Source organism: Coffea arabica, chromosome 10e (assembly GCF_036785885.1).
Source record: "Coffea arabica cultivar ET-39 chromosome 10e, Coffea Arabica ET-39 HiFi, whole genome shotgun sequence".
NCBI classification, from domain to species: domain Eukaryota; kingdom Viridiplantae; phylum Streptophyta; class Magnoliopsida; order Gentianales; family Rubiaceae; genus Coffea; species Coffea arabica.
This window is the reverse complement of record NC_092328.1, coordinates 12,889,117-12,909,904: the sequence shown is the minus strand read 5'-3', so window position 1 is coordinate 12,909,904 and position 20,788 is coordinate 12,889,117. Positions and strand designations below refer to the sequence as shown.

The window sequence follows — 20,788 nt, the reverse complement described above, 5'->3', positions numbered from 1 at the left end:
TTTTCAACCAACCATATGATGCTTAGTATGGGGCCAGAAAAACATAAGCAAATCTAATGGGATCACATATATACTACAAGAAGATGGAAAGATTAGTTGAACGATCCTCTAAAAGATTCCCAGAGGATACTCATCACCCAAGAAGATAATGGAACATGGGAATAAACAAGGATTAAAAGGCCATTTTCCACTTGGTAATATCAGTAGCAGGCTTTGTCTTGTCGACTAAAAACAAAGCCGGCCTAGGGACATTAGGCCAATGGAATGTTGCAGTCAGATTTCCACAAGATAAGTTTATGAGTTTGTGGTCACAATGAGAGTCTAATGTTTGTCATTATCAATTCTAAAACGATATATTAAGATATAATTTAGCCCCACCACATGATTTGATCTGATAAACATTAATTATCAAATCAAATAGCCTCTCAGAAAACCAAAACCCACAAATAAAATAAAATAAGAACTGCTTTCAATCAATCAAAAGAAAAACAGAAGACCAAAAGTTAGATGATGCGCTTGGTGGAATGCTCATCAAGTTTCAAACATGCTGCTATAGGATATAAAAAGGCAAAAGCAAGAGGCAATAACATATAGTTGTGACACAATACATAATAAAGTTTGGCCGGATTAATAATTAAAACAAATTGCACCAAAATTTACAGCAGACAACAGCTCCAAAGATCTATTCAAGAGGTGAGATGATCAAAACTATAGCAAAAAATACTAAGCTTTTGGTGACTTTTGACCACAAATGGCTGATGCTCGACTATTTTGGCAATCTTTAGGCTCGTGAACAAAGCTGGTATTCTTTAGGCTCATGAACTACGCTCATGACTATTTTGGCAATCTTTAGGTAAAAGAGCTGCAATATGCTTTATAGCTTCTCCTCAATTTGCATCTTTTAACTGTTTAGGGGACACAGTCAGAACTATGAAGTCACTGTGAACCTGTCACCCCAGGAAAGAGTTCTGATATCTTGTTGAAAACATCCATAACCTGAGCATAAATAGCAACACATCAATCCAAATTTGCAGAAGCAAACATCGTCATATGTCGATGGATGTGCTAAATGAAGCCCACGATAGCTTCACACACACCATTCCAGAATAGATATTAGTGGAAAGGTCAACAATTCACTAGGCCTTAATAATGACCCCATCTATTTGCCTCCAGCAATTGAGAGATGGACAAACCTAGCCAACAATTACTGTTTATCTTGCAGGAAGTGGACAAAAAACAAAAATGGCAGGGGACAACATGAAATTGAAGTGCCCAAAGAGAAAATTTTCCGCTTACCTCCTTATCATTTTGATATTTGGCAATACTGAGTGGATTTTGAGAGCACTGTATCAGAAATTACGTTAAGCCAGGGAGTAAAACTTAAGCACCCAAAAGGAAAATTAGAATCAGAAAATACATAAACCGGGGTATAAAACTCAAGCAAACCCAAAAATAAAATTAGAACTATGTGGAACTAATAAGCAGAATGAGAAAATGGTACAAGAAGCACATACATCCATGATAGCAGCTTGAATTCTGGGATTTTGAAATGCCATAGCAACATCAGGATTGGCCATAATTTTTGAAATGACTTCCTCAGGAGTAAGTCCTATTTGATCTGCATATGTACGTAATCAACCAAATAAGAGGGTGAAATGTTAAAGGTAATATCTACCATGATTATATCAGGTAGAGAGTCAATAAATTGACACGAGATTTTGCTTGTCAAATACAAATGTTTCACAGCTAGATTTTACTGAAGAAAATGAAGTTGAAAAAGGATATCACTCCCCATGTACACGAGCTAGCGAGCTTCAGAATTACAAGTGTATGGAAACCGCAAGCACAAATACAAAGCACTAGGGCAAACTATGAAATTGAATCGACAGCAAAAGCTCAAAGCAATTGATTCCTGAAATCATGATGGTGTAGGCAACCACCAGTTTATTGACATCAAAGACCAATTGATATAACATCTAAAATATAATTGTATTATTTTTCCATTAATTGCTAGGGAGGAGTTCCAGTAGCAAGCCTCCCATCTTCTTCGACCCTCAAGGCTGATTCAACTTTGAAGCCTCTAGAGTTCCTGTCCTTGCTCAATCCAGTATTTCTACAGACATATCAAGTAGCTACTGAGCATAAAAGCCCACATACAGCTACTTTAAAATCTTCCAGAAACAATTTCATGCCTCCTCATCATAGGACCAACCTCACTCTATCAGGAAGAGCCAAAAAGGCAAATGGAATTCATATGAATACCATCTCTATCACAAGCAAACTGCTTAAAAAGCCCAGCCCATTAGGTGGGTACTGGCCAACATATAGAAACCCATAGGGCACCCTTACCAAGGGGATGCAAGTATCCACTTGTACACTTCCCAAACCCATCCTGTTAGATAGTGACATAACATTCCTACCATCAATCACCACCCAGGATAATATCTAACAGATCATCTTTACCGGTCAGGCTCATCTCAAACATAAACTCTGCTCAATCTTTGCAACTGAAGCCCATCCAGGAAATTCTTTCACTCCCAACAGCAGTTTTGCAGAACTTTCCTCGAGAAAATGGCTTTGGATCAGTACCTTGCATTCCACCTTTACTAGTTTTGACCATCAAGGTTGTAGAGACAGAACTTTTGGGCAGTAGGATTATGCTTCAAGTTTTCATAAAAATGAAAAGAGCATGTGTAACCACATAATCAGCACTTATATACTTTGGTTGCACAACAATGGCACCTCCTAGAAATGACTTTACCTTCTCAAAGAAAGCAGTTCTTGAACGACACTAACACTCTCAGGTCTATCAATCACAGAAGCTTTAGCTCCCATGCCCTTGACCTCAACAACTTGAATGGCTTCTCTAGCATTTTCTAAAAGAGCTTCAGCTTAAACTGGAGCAACCCAAATGCTTACATGCTTGTCAATCCATCACCTTTTAACAGTTTTGTTATTTTAACTACGTGTCAAGAAAAGAAATCATCTCCTTAAACATCAGAGCATAACTTACTCCATTCCATTCAGGATAGTAATTCATATAACAGCTCCCAACATCAGACCTGAAATCACTTTTAAATGCTTCACTTACAAAGAATTGTTGAATATGCTCCAACATTTACTTGACATCATTCAGGAGAAAAATTTTCGCTGTAAAAGGTACTTAAGTGAATTGAGAAGCAAAACACTTCATATCTAATTATGCCTTCCATCTTTGTTCTTTTGACAAACATGTGGCCCATGTGTGTCCACAATTTTACAAGATGCTAAAGCTTTTCGATTGTTTCTGCAGCCAGATTAAAAGATGCTCCCCCCAACCAAAAGTATCTCACTTAAGCACTGAGATAACAAGTCTAGAAAGATGACATTAATCTAAACAAGCAGTACACAAATGCAAGTTTGTGTATTTCAAACTCTGGAAGTGGTGGGCCGATGGAAGTAGGAGATGGGATGCTACTGGTGAGAACCAAGTAAACCTACTAAAGGTCAAGACCTTTATACCTAGTCTATCGATATAGTTCACCAAGCATTCATTCATATAATCAAGTTAAGATTTGAAGTACACAATACAAATATAACAATACCTCAAAAGACACTGTACATGGAAGATGCATATGTAAGTAATGCAGCAAAAGAAAACATCAAAGACACTTACCAAACTGCTGCTTGACCTCAGGACTGTTAAGATCAAAATTTTTCAAGGTGTCCACCATCTGGTTGTCCCATTCAGGACTTCCACCCATCTTGTTCCTATTAGGAGAAATAGAAACAGAAAATGTTGCTCCTATTAGGAGAAATAGAAATGGAAAAAGATAGGCAGGCATTGGCATATAAAAAGGTACACTGTAAATTATATACCATCCAAACAAATGTCAGAGGCAACTGTAGGTTAATGCAAAAAATAGTGTAGGTCAATCAAACCCGGCCCCCATGCCCCCAAATTATAACACACAAACACACACACACAAAAATACGCAATTAGCCTACAAACTGAAAACAGGAAAAGTGAGAACACTAAAAACCAAGAAATAGTGGATTTGGGGCAAGGTGGCAAAACTTATATCTGTACAACATTGGGGGCCTAAATTCAATTGAGAGAAGTCTTGAGGGGCCAACATTTAATTTTGTTAATGATCTATATGAAAATAACTAAACTTTTGAGGGAAACGTAAGTCCCATCCCCGCCCGCCCCCCCCAAAAACAAACAAAGAAGGAAAAAAAAACCACCAACAGACCAGTTCTGTCATTGCTATGGTGGCAATAGGAAGTGGAAAGTATCAAACGAGTAGCCCCAAAAACAGTAACCAAAGAAATACACTTCATGAGTAAGAATAGGCATTTAAAACAAATCTTCAAAAGCAAATGTTCCTATCTCCCATTTGATAGACGCTTCACTAAACCAAAAGTTAACTCCACTGGCACAATGGCCCAGACAAATCCATCATGCTTTAAATTAAGGCTTCCATGCACAGTTGTAGGGTCGGGCATTTAAGGTTGTAAATAGTATTAACCCAATGAAATACAATGTCGACCAAAAAAAATCCTATTACTATACTAGACATTATTTTAGCTTAAGTTGTGACAAAAGATACAGGTTTACTGCAGTCAGTGAATTGTAAAGGTTTAAATAAAAATTAATAACAAAACCAACGAACCCAAGTTCTAGACTTTAAAAATCAAGCAAATGTAGACAAGTATTCGATGCAAAATAATAAGGCACATCTATAGAACGTCAGTTAAGCAGAAAATCACTTACAGCATGTCTTGTAGTTGCTGACGATATGCTGGATTCTGTAGCATCCCTGCCACAAAAATGCAACAGCATTCGGGCTCAACATAAATAACTTGATGCAAGTTTCACATCTATTTCTATGGCTAAGGTGATAACAGGATAAGGTAACTATTAGCATAATATGACTAAATATCTGAATCCCTGAAACAAAATAAAAAGCTCTACAAATGAGTTTGGATGATATAGAAACTATAGGGAAACCAAAAAATTTTAGCAAAGCAGAAAATTCATAGGATCCTAGCAAGGATTTCCATACATAAATGTTAATAAATCTTATAGTCTTAATCCATCCAAGGGACGAAAGTGTATCAATAATTTTAGTTTGCCAGAATGCATTCAACATAAGGGTATGAAGGTCCTTTAGGACTTTGGTGTTTTTTTTTTTTTTTTGGGTTGGGGGTTTTGTTGGGGGGGTGGTGTTGAGGGTGGGGGTGTTGGGGAAGGGGAAGCTGAGACTTCTTAAATTATATAGAAAAAAATCAGCTATATCATGTGAAAATGCAATTTTGCACTCACATTTGAAGGTAGCAGGCTCCCTCATCTCCTTGGGCAGATAGCTGGAAACATGTTGCAACAAGAAGAACAAGAAATTTCCTATGTTAGATTTTGTCCTATTTAGGCAGACAGAAAGGTTGATTTAGCAAAAGATGACTTCACAAGAACTGTGACATTGAGGGACAAGGAAATCTCTGCTGTGCGATGCTTGGCATCACCAATGGTGCCATTTAAGAGAGGAAGAGGTAAAATGCCAGTAGTCTACCAAACATCCAATATCATACAAAAGTTTTACCTTGGGCATGTAACCAAATCTAAGAGCTCTAGATGCATGTAGTATTATCTAAAAATCATCCAAGAAGCAACATTCTAAAGGGAACTAATGGTTACATAAGGTTAGATAAGTCACAATTGAGAACAAAACTTGACAGACCAAAGGAGAAACATGAGGAAAGGTTGGACATAAAATGGCCAAATGACAATATTTAAACCAAGAAGCATTAAAATTCACTAGAGAAGTACTCTTAACCATTCTCCAGAGAAGGCACAAACCCACGCCTGAGGTTAGATGCAGTTATCCTTAACATTCTATTTTTGTGTTTGGATAATATACTCGTTACAAGCAAGTTCACACTAATCAGAGAGGTAATTTCCCAAAAAACCAGAATTAAATAACTGTTGCAAACAAGTATATTCTCAGTAGTTCTTCCAATCCTATTTTTACCTGTTCTACTTTCACTCCTTAATGCATTTTTTCCTCTCTACCTCTCTTTTAACAATCATCTAATTTGACAGACTACATTAAACACAAATTTAGCAACAGATATGAACACGGTTCCAGTCTTCGCTTAACCAGCCCATTGACTCTGCATTCATGCTATTACAGTGAACTATACCAACAGACGGGCTTAATAGGTCCTTTCATCAAATTTCAAAATCATTCTATGTGTTATTGCAAATATTCACGGTTGACCCCCATGTAAGTAACCAGTTTGTTGTCATAACAAAGAAAGAAATCAACCAAACCATGTTTTAAGGAATTTGATGAGAGTTGAATTATCAAGAAGTGGGGGAAAAGCAAAAGAACTAATCCTGTCACAAAATTGACTTTATCAAGTTTTTAACAGCCAAGTTGATATAAAAGCAGAAGTATAAGAGTACAACTTCATTACTAAGCCCCATCACAAGATCTATCAGACAGACCATCTAGTAAAATCAGCTTGTGCTTCTGCTTAACCGTCCCAGATTTGTGCCCTGACACCCCAAAAGAAGCATATTTTCATAATCAGTTTGAGTTCATGACAACTAAAACAATCTTCTTGATCAATCTATGTGCCTATGTCTTTAAGCTTTGAATAGAGATAACAGAAACTTGAAACTGAAGTAGGCTTTCTCAAACTTGAAGAACACACAACAGCTTAGAGCTGCAAATCACTTTTCTCAAAGTGATTAGTATGCATGCGTATGGAATTAAAAATTATATCTCAGTGTTGTTACATTCTACTCTAAAACCATATAAGAGCTTAAATAAATCACTTTACCGGGAAAAATATCAGAAGTAGAGAACTACACCCGCTATAGCAGGACAAAAGTATAAATCATAAACTGCAAACCACAGAGTGAAGTCTGTCTTACGGGAAAATCATCTTTTGTACTGTTGGATCTTCCATCATTTGCTCCAAAGCATCCACTGATAACAAAGGGTTTGCTTGTCCTGTCCAATATTTAGGTTTTTTGCGTAAAGAACAAAGGAAAACATGATCGTTTATAAGACAGTATCTACAAGGAACAAAACATCCAATTTGAGGGCTACACATGTATAAAACTCAGCATCAATATTCAACAAAACTAACTGCGACAAATTACAGTCATTCAACTAAAATCTCAGCCATAGAATGAGCTTTAAGCCGATAAATGTTATCTCTACTGCCTAGATGACAATAACCATTCTCTTTCAATAGAAAAAGAGAATACAAGAAGCTAAAAGCAGTTGAGCAGTTTCTCACATCTAAAATAGAAAGCAAAAAAGAGAATACAAGAAACTCAAAGCACTTGTGCGGTTCACAAATCTAAAATGGGAAGTAAAGGCAAATCCTTCACTTACGGTTTGAGGAAGATGCTTGAGAGGCACCTTCTTCCGGCTTTGAAGCAGCACCATTTTGTGTACCCTTCATAACCATTTGTATAAGTTAGCAATCTCAATCTCACAAGGACAAAGAATAAGAAATAGAAAAATAGAAACGACAGAGTGAGCGAGCAAATGAAAGGCCAACTCACGTAATCAATAACAACAGGCTCCTTAAATGAGTCTGCCTCAGCTGATTCCTTGTAACTTTCGAAAGCATTCTTCTGGAATGTTTCTTCTGGAGAGACATCTACAAATGCTGCAACCAAAAATTCGAACCAAGAGATTCAGAATATTCACATTCATTTTAAACGGAATAGTCCAAACCAGTGGCTCCTTAAGAACATAGCATCATTATTTAGTCCATGAAATAAATGCAAATATTATAAAATGCCACCATGGGGAAGCTAGTGCAAATTTGTGCAGCATGAACTGCCACCTACCTAAACAAGAACTCATACATTCAACACAAATCAACAGAACTTGAACAGCAATAAGCTCTACTGAGTCCCAAAAAAGAATTCCAAATTTCTGATACCAAATGCACAATAGTCTTCTAAACTCTTCTTAAACTTAGCAATCTTGTGCACCCTGGCAATCTACTCCTAGGGAATAACTAACATCAATGATGAGGTAAGCAATGGAAATTCCTCATAAACTGGTATTAAAGAATACAACATAAATCCATTAGAGGTAGGAAGCCCACAGGCAACAGCCTTCAGAAGATGCTTATGGCATCCTTAAGTACTCATCCTCGAGAATTTAGGGCTATCAGGTTGATCAATAAAGAGGAGGAGACAATTTCTATAACTTCAGAGTGACCATCCCAAGAAGATGGTGCAACCTCTAGAAGGAAGTGAGGCACATCATGGGAAACAGATTGACTATAAGCATACAGCAAAAATTTGCCTATGGCACAGTAAATGAAGGAGGTTAGGCCAATAAAGAGTGGTTAATTTCTGGCAATTATAGCCAGTATACTATTTGCCATCACATACGTTGCTGCTTGTTGAGGCTATAATCCAATCTGTTACAGTTCAAAAGTCTCCAAAACAAAATTTGTGACAGCATATATTTGTCATATGTAGATGCTTATCATAATGCATCAATTAAACTTTTTCACAGGCATCTTCTATTGACACAAGGCATGTGTTATTTGCACTGCTAAACTTTACGAAAACGTAAAATACCATATCTTTTTGCTTCTTTCCTGGGTTCTGAATCATCTTTTATATCTGTTGCTGGAGGTTCCTCAACATTGGAGGCAGAGACATCAACAGTCACTGCTTGAGATGCTACTTGTGATGGTGATGTTGCTGTACCAGATGCTGTTGGTGGCGAGCTTGCTGTAGCAGATGCTGCTGAAGATGCATAAGGGAAAGGGAAAGGAAAGCCATCATTACCAAATTGATTACTCTGTGTATTCATCTGTCCCATCATTGTCTTGAAGGCTTGTTGCATTGCATATTTCTGCAGGAATAAGACCATGATATCCAGACAACATCAAAAGCATGAAAAAGTGCACTTGGCTTCACTTTAATTACAGTTTTTACTACAAGTCATTCTCCAAAAGATTCTGTTTTTCCTTTCTTGATGGAATGTGACAATAATAAAATGTAAAACTAGTACAACCAGTAACCACGTCTGCAGGTTAAACATTTGAAATCAGCCACATACTTGCCAAGCAAAAAACATTTCTATGTCCATTTTAAACTTGGTAAAACTTAATAAAAACATTCATGGTAATACAAATATGTGCAGCTATTTCTACACGACCTCATTAAAAAATTAATAAATGCATGTATATGCACAGACGCCTACACTGAGAGATTCACCTGATAACACCTATAAATTCCAGGAAAAAATAATTAAGCATCACAATAGGTTTTGTTATTTGCACATTAAGCAGAACTTCCAATGGGTTAATTACAGGATCCTTCTTCACCATCAACAACTGCAAAGAAATTTAAACAGACTATTGATATGTTTTCATATTAGGAAAGGTTTCGGTTCCAAACAGAAGTTTCATTTCTCAACAAGCTGAATGAGTGAACTACCTTTTGGATTTCATAGAGCTTAAAATTGCACAATTAAAAAGACTCAGAAAATTTTAACAAAACATTGAATGAAGAATAAGAACGAAAGAGGCCCTTATACAGGCATGGAGATAAGACAATGGCAATAAAATGATTTACGACCAGTACATCATGAAGTAAAGGAACAGTCCAAGTAATTTAATGGAAAGGATTTCTACAAAAATTTATTCATTTGTTCATTAGATCAAAAAGACTCCTGCTTTTGTCGAGCATTTTATTCTTAACTTAATCATTGGTTTCTTTTAAATATATTTTGCCATTTTAAGAAGATTAATACCTAATATTACTTTACTATTTTTGGTTGCCTTGCTTATTGAAATGTCCCCTTCTACACTAACTTGTGTAGTGCTCTTTTGCAGGAACTTGGAGCCTTAATTCACATAAATCTTGAACTGTGCACTTCGGTGATTCTTGCTAATTGCTAATTTTGTCTCTTTCAATAACCAATAAGTTTAGCGTTCTTATACAAAATTAGCATTTCTATAAATAGTTCTTTGATTGCAAGAAACACAAAACTTATTCATTGCAGCAACTCTTTTTGTGATTGTTCAACTGCACTGATTTGTGATTGCAATCAAGCATTCTGGCACATCACTTCAATCTAGTATACCAAAATATTGCACTATGTGCTTAGCCCTGGATAACTTTTGCACTTTCACATGCCTACACCCAGACAACTTTGTGAATTAAACCAGACAATTAAACTGCCCAGGGTTACATAGCTGGATGACCTCAATCGTCAAATAATCACAATCCAAATGAAGTGCAAGCAGTCTAGAACAGAGAGCAAATAGCAGGAACACATTTCTTTAACCAAATGGATCCAAAAGTAGTGCAACACTTGCGACCTTCGTCCCCAGTCTCCAGTCTTCAATTACCATTTTGAGTCCAAATAACAAAGCTCTTCAAATTTTTCATCATTTTGAGTCCAAATAAAACTACCTGACATCAGAATGAGCCACATTTTCCCTATATTTGGCATTTATTGCAACGAGAACAATCCAAAGGTCTCACACCCATTGTTGCAACAAACATCAGTGGAAGACCCTTGTTTTTCTGGCTCAAATTCAAGTCCAGGTGAGCACCCACATATGTACCTTCAATAACATGTTTCTATTGCATCTATATGATCCTAGTTACATATTGATATTCATTTGAGATTTTCCAGAGACACAGATTCCAGTTTTAAAAAAAAAAGTGTAGGAACTGTACAGGCAACCTGTTACACTATTTAAAAACTATCTTTTAAAAACAGACACTAGATGGGACTCAATCAACAGATATTGCTTTTATCATGGAGAAGAGTTTGAGTTCTCAAAACTTGTATTTTCATTGCAGAATCACATCCAGTGACCTCAAGCTAATCCTGGCAGCTCAAGGAAATGGGACAAGACTACAGACAGGGAGAGAAATCCAACCTTAATTACATTTCTATCAAAGTAGCATGGTGAGTTGGCAAAAACAAGATATACTTTTTTTCACAAGCATTACAGTAACCAGAACAATATACTTCATCAGAACACATCAAATTGAAGGTAGACTTACACTACTTACAGCTAGAACTTTGTTGGCACATATAATTCTCATCAAATAAGTTCAAGAATCCTTTGAAGCCTTTCTTAAGAATACACTTTAGTTCAATTAGATTGACAGAATTGTCAATGCAGACTTTTAGAGTGGTTTCAAATTATTACTTACCTGTCTGTCTTGGATTTCATCCATAAAAAGCACACAACACCCCAGTATAGGAAAACAAGAACCTACCAGTTGGAAAAACATTTGCTTGCCATTTCAATATGCACACAGAAATAAATTTTATAGCTTATAGGATTCTTCTGCAATCTAGGCTTAGAGTCTATGGCAAAAGAACAATCTTTAAAAAAAAAAAAACCACAGTCTATTGGAATAAATTAAACTGCATAACATGTACCTGCACCTGTAAAGAACAGAACTCACCTTTAGATTCGTTGCCACCTGTCATTCAATTTAAATAATTAGACAACAATAGGGAGAGCAAAAAGAAAAATTTTGAACCACGCTAACTGTCATGGAAAGAATCCAAGTGATCCATGTACTCACCCATGAGAAAAGTGCCGAGAACCCAACACCAACTCCAATCCAAAAAAGAGGAGACCCCCTACTCACAAAGATCCATGTTAACATTGTTCCCACACATCAGAAAGCAATTTCATAGGATTCAAAACCTAGAAAAAGTAAAAGGCTTAAAAAAGAAAACTGCAACTCAGCGAAAAACAAGTGTCACATCTAAGTATGTACTTACACACTAGAAGGAGGCGGTTGCACAGGCAGTGGATTTACACCAACAGAAGATGTTTGTTGGTTACTTGAAGAAGTAGTGCTTGCAAAACAGTCTCCTTTTAGTTTCACAAGCACTGAAAGGAACATGCATTAGGAAGTGTTAAAAGCTGCTTAAAAGTGGCGAAGTTGAAGTAACAGAAATTGATAATACCCCAAAAATGTGGAACAACAACCCTAAGAATTTCAAGCAAAACCACCAAATGTAAATATAGTAAGACATGATGTCTACAGTCAGTCAAGTACATATATTATGAATGCTTTTATACTACAAATTATGCTTAAATTTATCTTCTCAAAAAGAAATCACAAGCAAGATGAAATTGTTTATACAGTAAAATCAGAACAAAGAAAGAAAAAGCACTCTCAAATGCAATTCAGAAGTAACAGATAGCATGGTTCATCCCAAAGATTCAGTATCTTTTCTTTCTTTTTCTCTTTGGCTATTTTCAGCACATTTGTCAATGCAACTTCACGCCAAGATTTCATGCATGCATAAATACTTCAACCCGCTAAGTTTCCATACCATTATAGAGACTACATGTTCACTCTCGTTGCCTAATATTTGTATCATATTCCATCAGATGCATTCCAGTCCTCAAGGGCCAGCTTGTTACAATGCATAATGTCTAATCTTGGCTATCTTTGCAGTTAAGTTGAAAAGCTAAAAATTCCTACAACCACCATAGATCATTCATCTTTGCCCAAATTATTAGGTTGAAAAGAATACCTTTAGCCCTTCCTCAATCTTTCCAATTAATGATCCTCTGCACTTTGTTACTCATCAGTGAACTTTTACCATCCTACACTTAGCTCTAGGCACAAGAAGATTCAAAAGAGCAACAAAAACAACATAAACTTACAGCTAGTCACAATTATACATCACAGTCCCCAAAAATTCATCATACAAAGTCCAAATGCTATGTCTCCCACATAATCTTTGCTTATTTTTCACGCCCCACCAGATAAATCTTTCCCAGAAGTGAACAATTTTAGGTATAATGCCAGCCGAGCATATACAGATGGCAAATAAAAGCACTTCAAAAAACCGATAACAGACAACAGTCCATTAAAGAAAACATTCTTCTGAACTTCCGACAAAGCCATAATATATACTTCTACCCTACTACCATATTAGCATCAACTTCTCAATAATTGAAAGACACTGTGCCAAACAAAAACACAAGGCATAATTCAACCAGACAACCATGCCAGCACTCCAAAAAGTGCTCTAATACTGCTAAATGCAAACAAACCACAACAATCCTTAATATATTGAGTTTATCTTAGCATTTTAAGTATATGGAAAATTGATAAAATGTGCAAGCACAACATAAAGATAAAACTGGAGGGAAGTTCACAAAAAGGAAAAAGAAAAAAAAAAGGAATTTACCAAGTGTTTTACCTCTTCTCGAAACCGGCAGATGAGGAAAAGGCAGAAGGGAAGTTGAGGGCTTTCTGGGATTGCTGCTGATACTACTAGGTTTTTGAGGAAAACCCAGAAAGGGTTTGTTAAAGATTGAATTTTTGGGGTTTTGGGAGAGGCCAAGAACCATTTTAGGTGAACACACCAAGCTCGGATTTTCCATCGTTTTAAGGAGAAAAATGAAAACCCACCTCCCAAAGGAACTAAATTTACTCTATTTATATCAGAGGGGGATTGTTCGTTGAATTTATTTGAATTGAAGAGAAGAAGAAGAAGAGGAGAGGAGACAGGACAGAAGGGAGTAGTCAAAGGCATTAGTGATTTGATGATATTGATCCGCAGGGCAAGCTAAGGATCGAAACGGGCCGGGTTAGTGGGTCTTCCGGGAATTCAGTTTATTGGGCGTAAATGGGCACTTGGCCTTTTTTTTTTGGGATAAAAAATGGAGGTAAAGCATTTGGTGAGATGTAATAGACACCAGGATGCTTGTATGGCACACGAAGTATACAGCATTCTATCCTACTAGTAAAAATTAAAGAAAAATTACCCCAATAGTGTCTCACACATTATTATTCATATAAAATTTTAGACTTTCAAAATTAAAATGAACGATTTTAATCCCTGAACACATAAAAAACACTCGCTTTTGGTTCTTGGTCATTTTTTCAATTGAATTTTGGTTGGAATTGATCACAAACACATCAAGTGGTTAATTTTTAAAGATCAAATTTGACAACTCACTTAATTATTGAATTGAAAACACCAAACAATATCAAAATTATTTACAAGAAATATTAAAAAATATTTAAAAGAAATTCCAAAAACACGTACATTCGTTTCCCTTTCCACCACTAGCCTCCACCACTATTCCCACTCCCACCACCGGCATCACCACCTCTAATCTACTCTTTTACTATCTCGTTCTCTTCTTTTTCCCTCATCCTCTTCTTCCCCCAATTTTTCCTTCTTCTCCCTCTCTCTCTTTTCCCTATCACCACCCACCTCTCTTTTCCCCCTCTCTCACCTATTCTCTCCAACTCTCCTGCCCACTCTCCTCCCTCCAGTTTGGTCACTAGACCAAATTAGGATGAGGAGAAAGCAAGTAGGTGGGTTGGGATTAAAGAGGTAATAGAGGAGAGAAGAAAGAGAAAGGGGTAAGGTGGTGATAGAGATAGAAAGAGGAGGAAGGAATAACACCAATAAGGGATGGGAGAAAGAGGGGTGGTGGTGGGTAAAAAGGGGAAGGAAGAATATAGGGAAGTTAAGGAAAGAAAAGGATGTGGAAGGGAGAAGGGAAAGAGGTAACAAGGGAGAAGTGTGAGGTATGCTAGTAGTAGAAGTGGGCATGGTGGAGAAGGATGGTGGTAGAAGAGGGAAAGATTTTAGGATTTTTTTTCTAAATTTTTGGGTCAGCAATTGAGTGAGTTGTCAAGTTTATACCTTAAAAATTGACCACGTGATGTATCTATGACTAAAGTCAATCAAAATTCAAGTATTATTGTGAATAGGGCCTAAAAGTGAGCATTTTTATTTATTATAGTTAAAATCGCTCATTTTTATTTTGAAAAACCAACATTTCAGATTAGTAATATGCTATGTTTTGAAACTCGAACTGGGCAATGACTTGGTAGAATTTAGAAGTCGATGGGTTCAACCTGTTAGATCGGGACTCAAACCGGATAACATCATAAATACATCATAAATATATATAAATAACATATAATCAAGGATTAATCTTTCCTACACTGACAGTGTATACACTATCAGCATTGGATGAATGACAACTATACAAAATTTGAATTTGAAATTCAACTTTTGCACACATGTCATGAATCCAATGATGATAGTGTGTATACTATCAGTGCATATAAGATTTACTCTATAATCAATATAATATATAAAAATGCCCTTGAAATTGGTGGTTTTTTGCATACATATTTGATGAGTTCAGATTTAGCCCCAAAGGATTTCACTTTTAAAAACTTAAAAGTTATAGGTAAAAAATGAAATTTAGGAAAGGTAACAGATTAATTTTATATTTTATTAAAACAATATAGGGTCAAAATGAACTTATTAAAAAATTTTAGGGCATCTAAAGCTAACAAATGCTAAACCTAATGTTTCCTTTTTGTTAGCCATCTATCTCTTCCTTTCTTTTTCATCTTGTCTTTGCTTCTTCTTCTTTGTTCCTTTTTCTTTCTCTTCACTATAAGGTCCATAACTCTCTTCTTTTCTTTTATCTCACACATATGAAAACTCTTTTCTTCTTCATTATTTTCCTTTTTCCCTCCTCTCTATTCTCTTCCCTTCCTTGTTCTTTTCCTTTTTTCCCTCCTATTTGATTTCAAATTCAAAACTTAGTTGCATGAAATCAGGCTTAGTGAATTTGGAGAATGAAAATTTCCTCATAATCTGGGTTTCTAAGTTCATTTGACACTTATTCTTGGCGCTGTTCAAAGATTAAAAGAATGACAAAAAAAAAAAGAGAAAAAGAATCCATCAGAATGGCAATGAGTCCGGTTTCTTCTTTTCTTTTCTTTTTTAAAATTTGGGTATTTTGAAGTTATATGCTTTCTCAGTGACTTTTAAAAAAAATTCCCTCAATTTAGTATAGAGGATGTCGCATGAGATTCTAACAAAACACAATGCCTTCTCATTAACTTGATTCTACTTTGCTTTTGATTAATCTATTTTGTATTGCTTGTTTTTCCAAAAAAAAAAAAAAAAAAAATCATCAGAATGGAAAAGTTGGAAAAAAACTCAATTCTAATCAGTTTTACCAGTTCCCCATCAAACCTCTTTGACTGAGTTTGATCTAGTCTTTGACTAGCGGTTTTTTAAAAAGACTCGAACTGGATGGTTGGTCGGTTCTCGATTTGATTGGTTGGACCGACTAGTACGGTCCGAGTTTAAAATCATAGGTAATATGCGAATCACGATTGATGCATCTTTTATAAAATTAAATGCGAACCATCCAATTAACCATGATTTTGCGAGACAGTAGGATTGGTTGCGATTGTGTGGCTACATGACAAAACTAACAAGAAGTTAAAGAGAAGTTTTGCCAAAGTAATATTCTTTTCAAAAAATATTACCCATGTAATGCACTTCCATAATTTATTTCCATTATGATTTTTTTTCTTGCCTTATCACGTCCTATTTGCAATGATTAAACTAAAAAAAGGCCCACTAGAGAAATACCCAATTAAGATAATCTAAAACTTTGAAGCTTTTTATTTGGAAATGCATGCATCTTACCTTGGTTGTTTACTATTATTTAAAATGAAAAATTTTGCTAATGTGAACCATGCAATTATCATGTGCTCGACCTTGACTCGACTCGATTAACAGCTCTATAGAAGAGAGACTAGAAAATAGAGATGAAAAATCACAATGATGAAAAACAGGAATAATGAGAATGTTAAGACTGAAAAAAAAATCAACATGATTAATTTTCCTTGGGTGATTTGGAGTCTATATGGCAATATATATTAAAAAGGGAATATAATTTGCAAATGAATCATTTTGTGGATTTTTTTGATAGGTATGTTATTTTGGTAAAAAAAATTCAGTTAAAGTGGATACTTTTGAGACCAAATACAAAAGGGCTCATTACATCTACCTTCCTGAACTTCGGCAAAACTATCAAATGGATAGTTTTATTTCACCAAACAACAATTACCCCTTGAATATAACTTCTATTAAATCTCAATAATGGAACTTTGAGAAAAGACCAAAAGCCTAGGAGAGTTATGAGCCGGAATATTGTAACTTTCAAATAAAAAGCTTTTTTAAGTTACCTAAACACCCATGGAATAGACAAAGGGAGCTATTTTTCAATAGGTGTGTTAGGAAAACCATGACTAATACAGAAAAATGTAAAAGCAAAATCTATGTTCCGATAACTAAAAAGTAAAAATAGCTTTTATAAAATTTGAATTTAAAAAAACACAAACATTACTTAGAACAATAGCTTACGAAAAAAAATCAAAGATTAAAAAGAGAACAAAAAAACAAAGAAAAACTACTATTTTTTAAAACAAATGAAAGATGAGAAGTAAGAAAAGTACATATACAAGTAACTTACATCAAATCACAAGTTAAACTACAATGAAAATAAAGGAAAAGCTTCTACCAACAATACACAAAAATATTGTAATGGATTTCAATCTTAATCCAGTTTGACCTTAAAATTTTAGTTGATAGAATCAATATGGGATGTAAAGAAATTTCTCGGTAAGATGTCATGGTAGAAGATAATCTACACTTAAATAAGTCCTTTTGGCGAAACCTCATGGCTGTCTTTGCATCCCTACCTTCTTTATCTCTAAGCGGTCATTTAGGAGCCTTAACTTGTGATTTGGGCTGTTTTCCTCTCGATGATGAATCTTATCCCTCATCATCTCACTGGCGACCTTAACCCCTATTATTTGAGGTTATATCTAGTATTTAAAGTTTGCCTCGATTTTCCACTTTTGCTGCTCGCACCAAAATAGTGCTTTACTGCTAAATGTCCAGTAAACTACTGTGCCCCAACCCATTTTGTGCAGTAACGTTTAAATAAGTTTGATTCTTTATCGGATCATAAAAACCCACTTTCTGTAGATCTTTTCCTTGTCTTTGGGACTAAACACCAATTGCAACAATTCAAAAGACAACTCATTGAGATAGATGTAGATGAACAATACCTCTCCTAGAAATGTACAGGAAGTTTTCTCTTCGTATGACTCAAGAAACAAAATTATTGAATTCTAGCTTCATATATATTGGAAAGGAATATAATCGCACAAGTCATGGTTTGGCAAAATTCACCGTTAACCTTGTTGAAGATACTAGGTGGAAGCCTTTCTTCCCTGTGTGGCTTATGAAAGAAGCTCACGGTGACAAAAAAAAAGGATCATCAGTAACTTAACTTTTAGGCCTTTTATTATACAGCTTAGAATATAAATTAGTGTGAGTATATGTATCTATTTTACATTGCCTGGTTCAAGTTATCTCTCAACTCTATGTCTTAGATTTGCTCACTGCATGGCTAGGTGTATTGTCTTTGTTTCTGATCAGGCTAGGCATTTTAGTAGGTTATACATCGGTCTGTGTATAATGTATTTCATTTGAGACCTTTTATGTGAAGTTTTTGTTTGTCTGAATTCAACCCGTATTGGTTTTAGTTATTCATGTGTAGAAAGAAAATGAGGTGAAACTTCTATTTTTTCATATAACCTTCATAGTTGAATTTAGGGTAAAATACAAAAATCCCCCTTTTGGTTTGGGTTCGGTCATGATACCTCTTCATTGTTTAAAAACTCCCACATAACCCCCTGTACTTTGGATTTGTTTGGTTCTTGGATGAAAATCATCCAATTTAACAGAAGAATGCAAAATTCCTATATTAACCTGGCTTTTAAACTATACTAAAAATTAGTTCAGTGTTTAGTTAAGATATTAAAAACTTTCTTGTTTCATTTAAGAAGAAAGAAAAATTAAGTGGCTCATTTGAAAATTTTAAAGACTTGTCATCTTCTCCTTCTCTTTTTTTTTTTTGATGACAAAAGATAGCCCAAAACACAACCAGGGCCACTACCCACTACCACAGTTCAAAACTCCAACACTAATACCGTCTCTACCACACAGTGTTTTGAAACTCGGACTGGATATCAACTTGGTTTAGGTTATGGATCAGGGGTTAAAGGGTTCAATCAGGATTAGACCGGTATAAAAACTAGATGACATCAGCATGATGTCATTAATATAATTTGATTAAAAATAAACGTACATGTAAGTTACCCAAAAACATGTTAGTGTCAAGAAAGATTTGTTCATGTTTGTTTGATGTTTCAAAGATATTTTACAAGAAAATATAAATAAAATAAAATAATCAAGTAGCTATCCATAGACTTTAATCTATATTAACAAGTTTAAAAATAAATTTGAGGACTTATTTGAAAATAGCAGTTGAATTTTGGACTGATACTATAAGTTGTAAAATGTTTCTAAGTGTGCTGATAGTTTTCTAGCACTCTAGGGTCAAAACATGAAAATGGCAAAACATTGAAACCCTAAACTAACTTTCATAGGTTTTCTCCTCCTTTTCCGCTCCTTACTTACACTACACCCGCCCCATCTTGTTTCCTAGTCTCTCCTTCCCCAACTTCTCAATTCTTAACATCTTTTTTTTCTTTTCTTTTCTCCTTTTTTTAAGTTTCATTTTTGTTAACTTTTTTCTCAAACTCACAAAATTTGAACTTTTATTCTTGCACGTTTTCAACTTCTCTCTTCTCAATCTCCCCTTCTTCTTTTTTTCTCTCTCTCTTTTTAAAATTTTAAAAATGAGATTTGTGATTAGATATTGTTTAGCAAATGCATTTTAAGGGTGATTTTAATGGATTTGAGATTGGCTAATTCAATGAGAAAATTGAGCTTTGTAGATATGTGAATTCTATTCATTGGTGCTCGGACATGGTGTAGAAGAAGGAAGAAAGCCCAAAAAAAAGGCAAAAAATGAAAAACCAAGTTCTTACCTATTCTGCAGGTTCGTGGTCAACCCTGATTTTTGGCTAGATTTGACCGAGTTTTAATTGGCGGATTTTACAAGGGAGCTCGGACTGGATGCCTGATCAGTTTTCGATAAAACCAGTTGAATTGACAGATTCGGTCCGAGTTTGAAATCAGTGCACCACACCCTAACACCACCGCCATCTCTACCAATACCACTGCCACTGTTCAAAAATCCAAATCAAGACAAGATCCAACATTGGGTTTCTTAATCCGAAATATATCATTGTTATCACCCAAAATCTGAAAACTCCATAAATGAATAAAACAAATCCCAAATCCCTCAACAAATTCATACTCACTTGCGGTACTACTGGAACCGACGCCGCCAGTGTCAAGGTTTCATCATTGTCTTATTGTTCTTTGCAGCAGCGACAAGCTAAAAGAACAATCATCGTCATTATCGTTCTCTGCAACAGCCACAAGAAAGAGGAACAATTATAAGCCCTTCATCCTTTGTCTTCTATGAACTTCACTTCATCCTTTGTCTTCTATGAACTTCAAATCTAGACCCTAATCTTGGATGCCGATTCATGAAGTCCATATCTTATTTTCATATCAAAATTTTAGTTTTTGGTTTTGATATTCATGGAGGAATTTTCATATTCATGAAGGAATTTTCCTTTTTCTTTTTCTGAAGAGTCCATAGACTAATTTTGGGGGAATTTTTTATTCCTCTTTGCTGCTAAAATTTCTAGATTTTGGTTTTGGAGCAAGAGAGAAGGAAAAGAAAAAAAACTTGTAAACTAAAGAAAATGTTTCTGGCTTCTAGATTTGAAATAAGGGTGCATCAAAGGAAAAAAGAAACATATAAACTCGTAAACTAAAGAAAGGAAAAAGGAATGGAAAAAAGAAGTAAAAAATGAAAGAAAAAAAAAGAGAAGGAAAAAATAAATGGAAGGAAAAAATAAAGTAAAAAACAAATGAAAAGGATAAAAAATTGCAAAATACTAAATTATCCTTCATAGTGTAACTTAATACTCGCT

General features: G+C 35.3%; 1 protein-coding gene and 1 long non-coding RNA gene across 3 annotated transcripts; both read right to left on the bottom strand.

Annotated features, from left to right (window-relative positions):
• Nucleotides 1–536: 536 nt before the first annotated feature.
• On the bottom strand, nt 537–13,710 carry LOC113713929 (protein TIC 40, chloroplastic-like). Of its 2 annotated transcripts, none has more exons than XM_072066880.1 (14): nt 13,218–13,710; nt 11,790–11,901; nt 11,588–11,645; nt 11,465–11,482; nt 8,603–8,882; nt 7,565–7,671; nt 7,392–7,455; nt 6,923–7,001; nt 5,309–5,349; nt 4,757–4,802; nt 3,656–3,750; nt 1,515–1,618; nt 1,297–1,344; nt 537–996 (listed from the first exon to the last, which is right to left on the bottom strand). In XM_072066880.1, exons 1-14 carry the CDS (start codon nt 13,411–13,413, stop codon nt 937–939), a joined length of 1,308 nt encoding a protein of 435 aa, XP_071922981.1. In that variant the 5' UTR covers nt 13,414–13,710; the 3' UTR covers nt 537–936. The 2 variants fall into 2 exon arrangements, with proteins under 2 accessions (XP_071922981.1, XP_071922982.1); XM_072066881.1 differs by having other exon boundaries at nt 13,230–13,674.
• A 4,208-nt stretch (nt 13,711–17,918) lies between these two features.
• On the bottom strand, nt 17,919–20,581 carry LOC140015055 (uncharacterized). Its single transcript, XR_011821815.1, has 2 exons — nt 20,105–20,581; nt 17,919–19,966 (listed from the first exon to the last, which is right to left on the bottom strand). It is a non-coding gene; the product is annotated as an uncharacterized lncRNA (long non-coding RNA).
• Between the last annotated feature and the right edge of the window lie 207 nt (nt 20,582–20,788).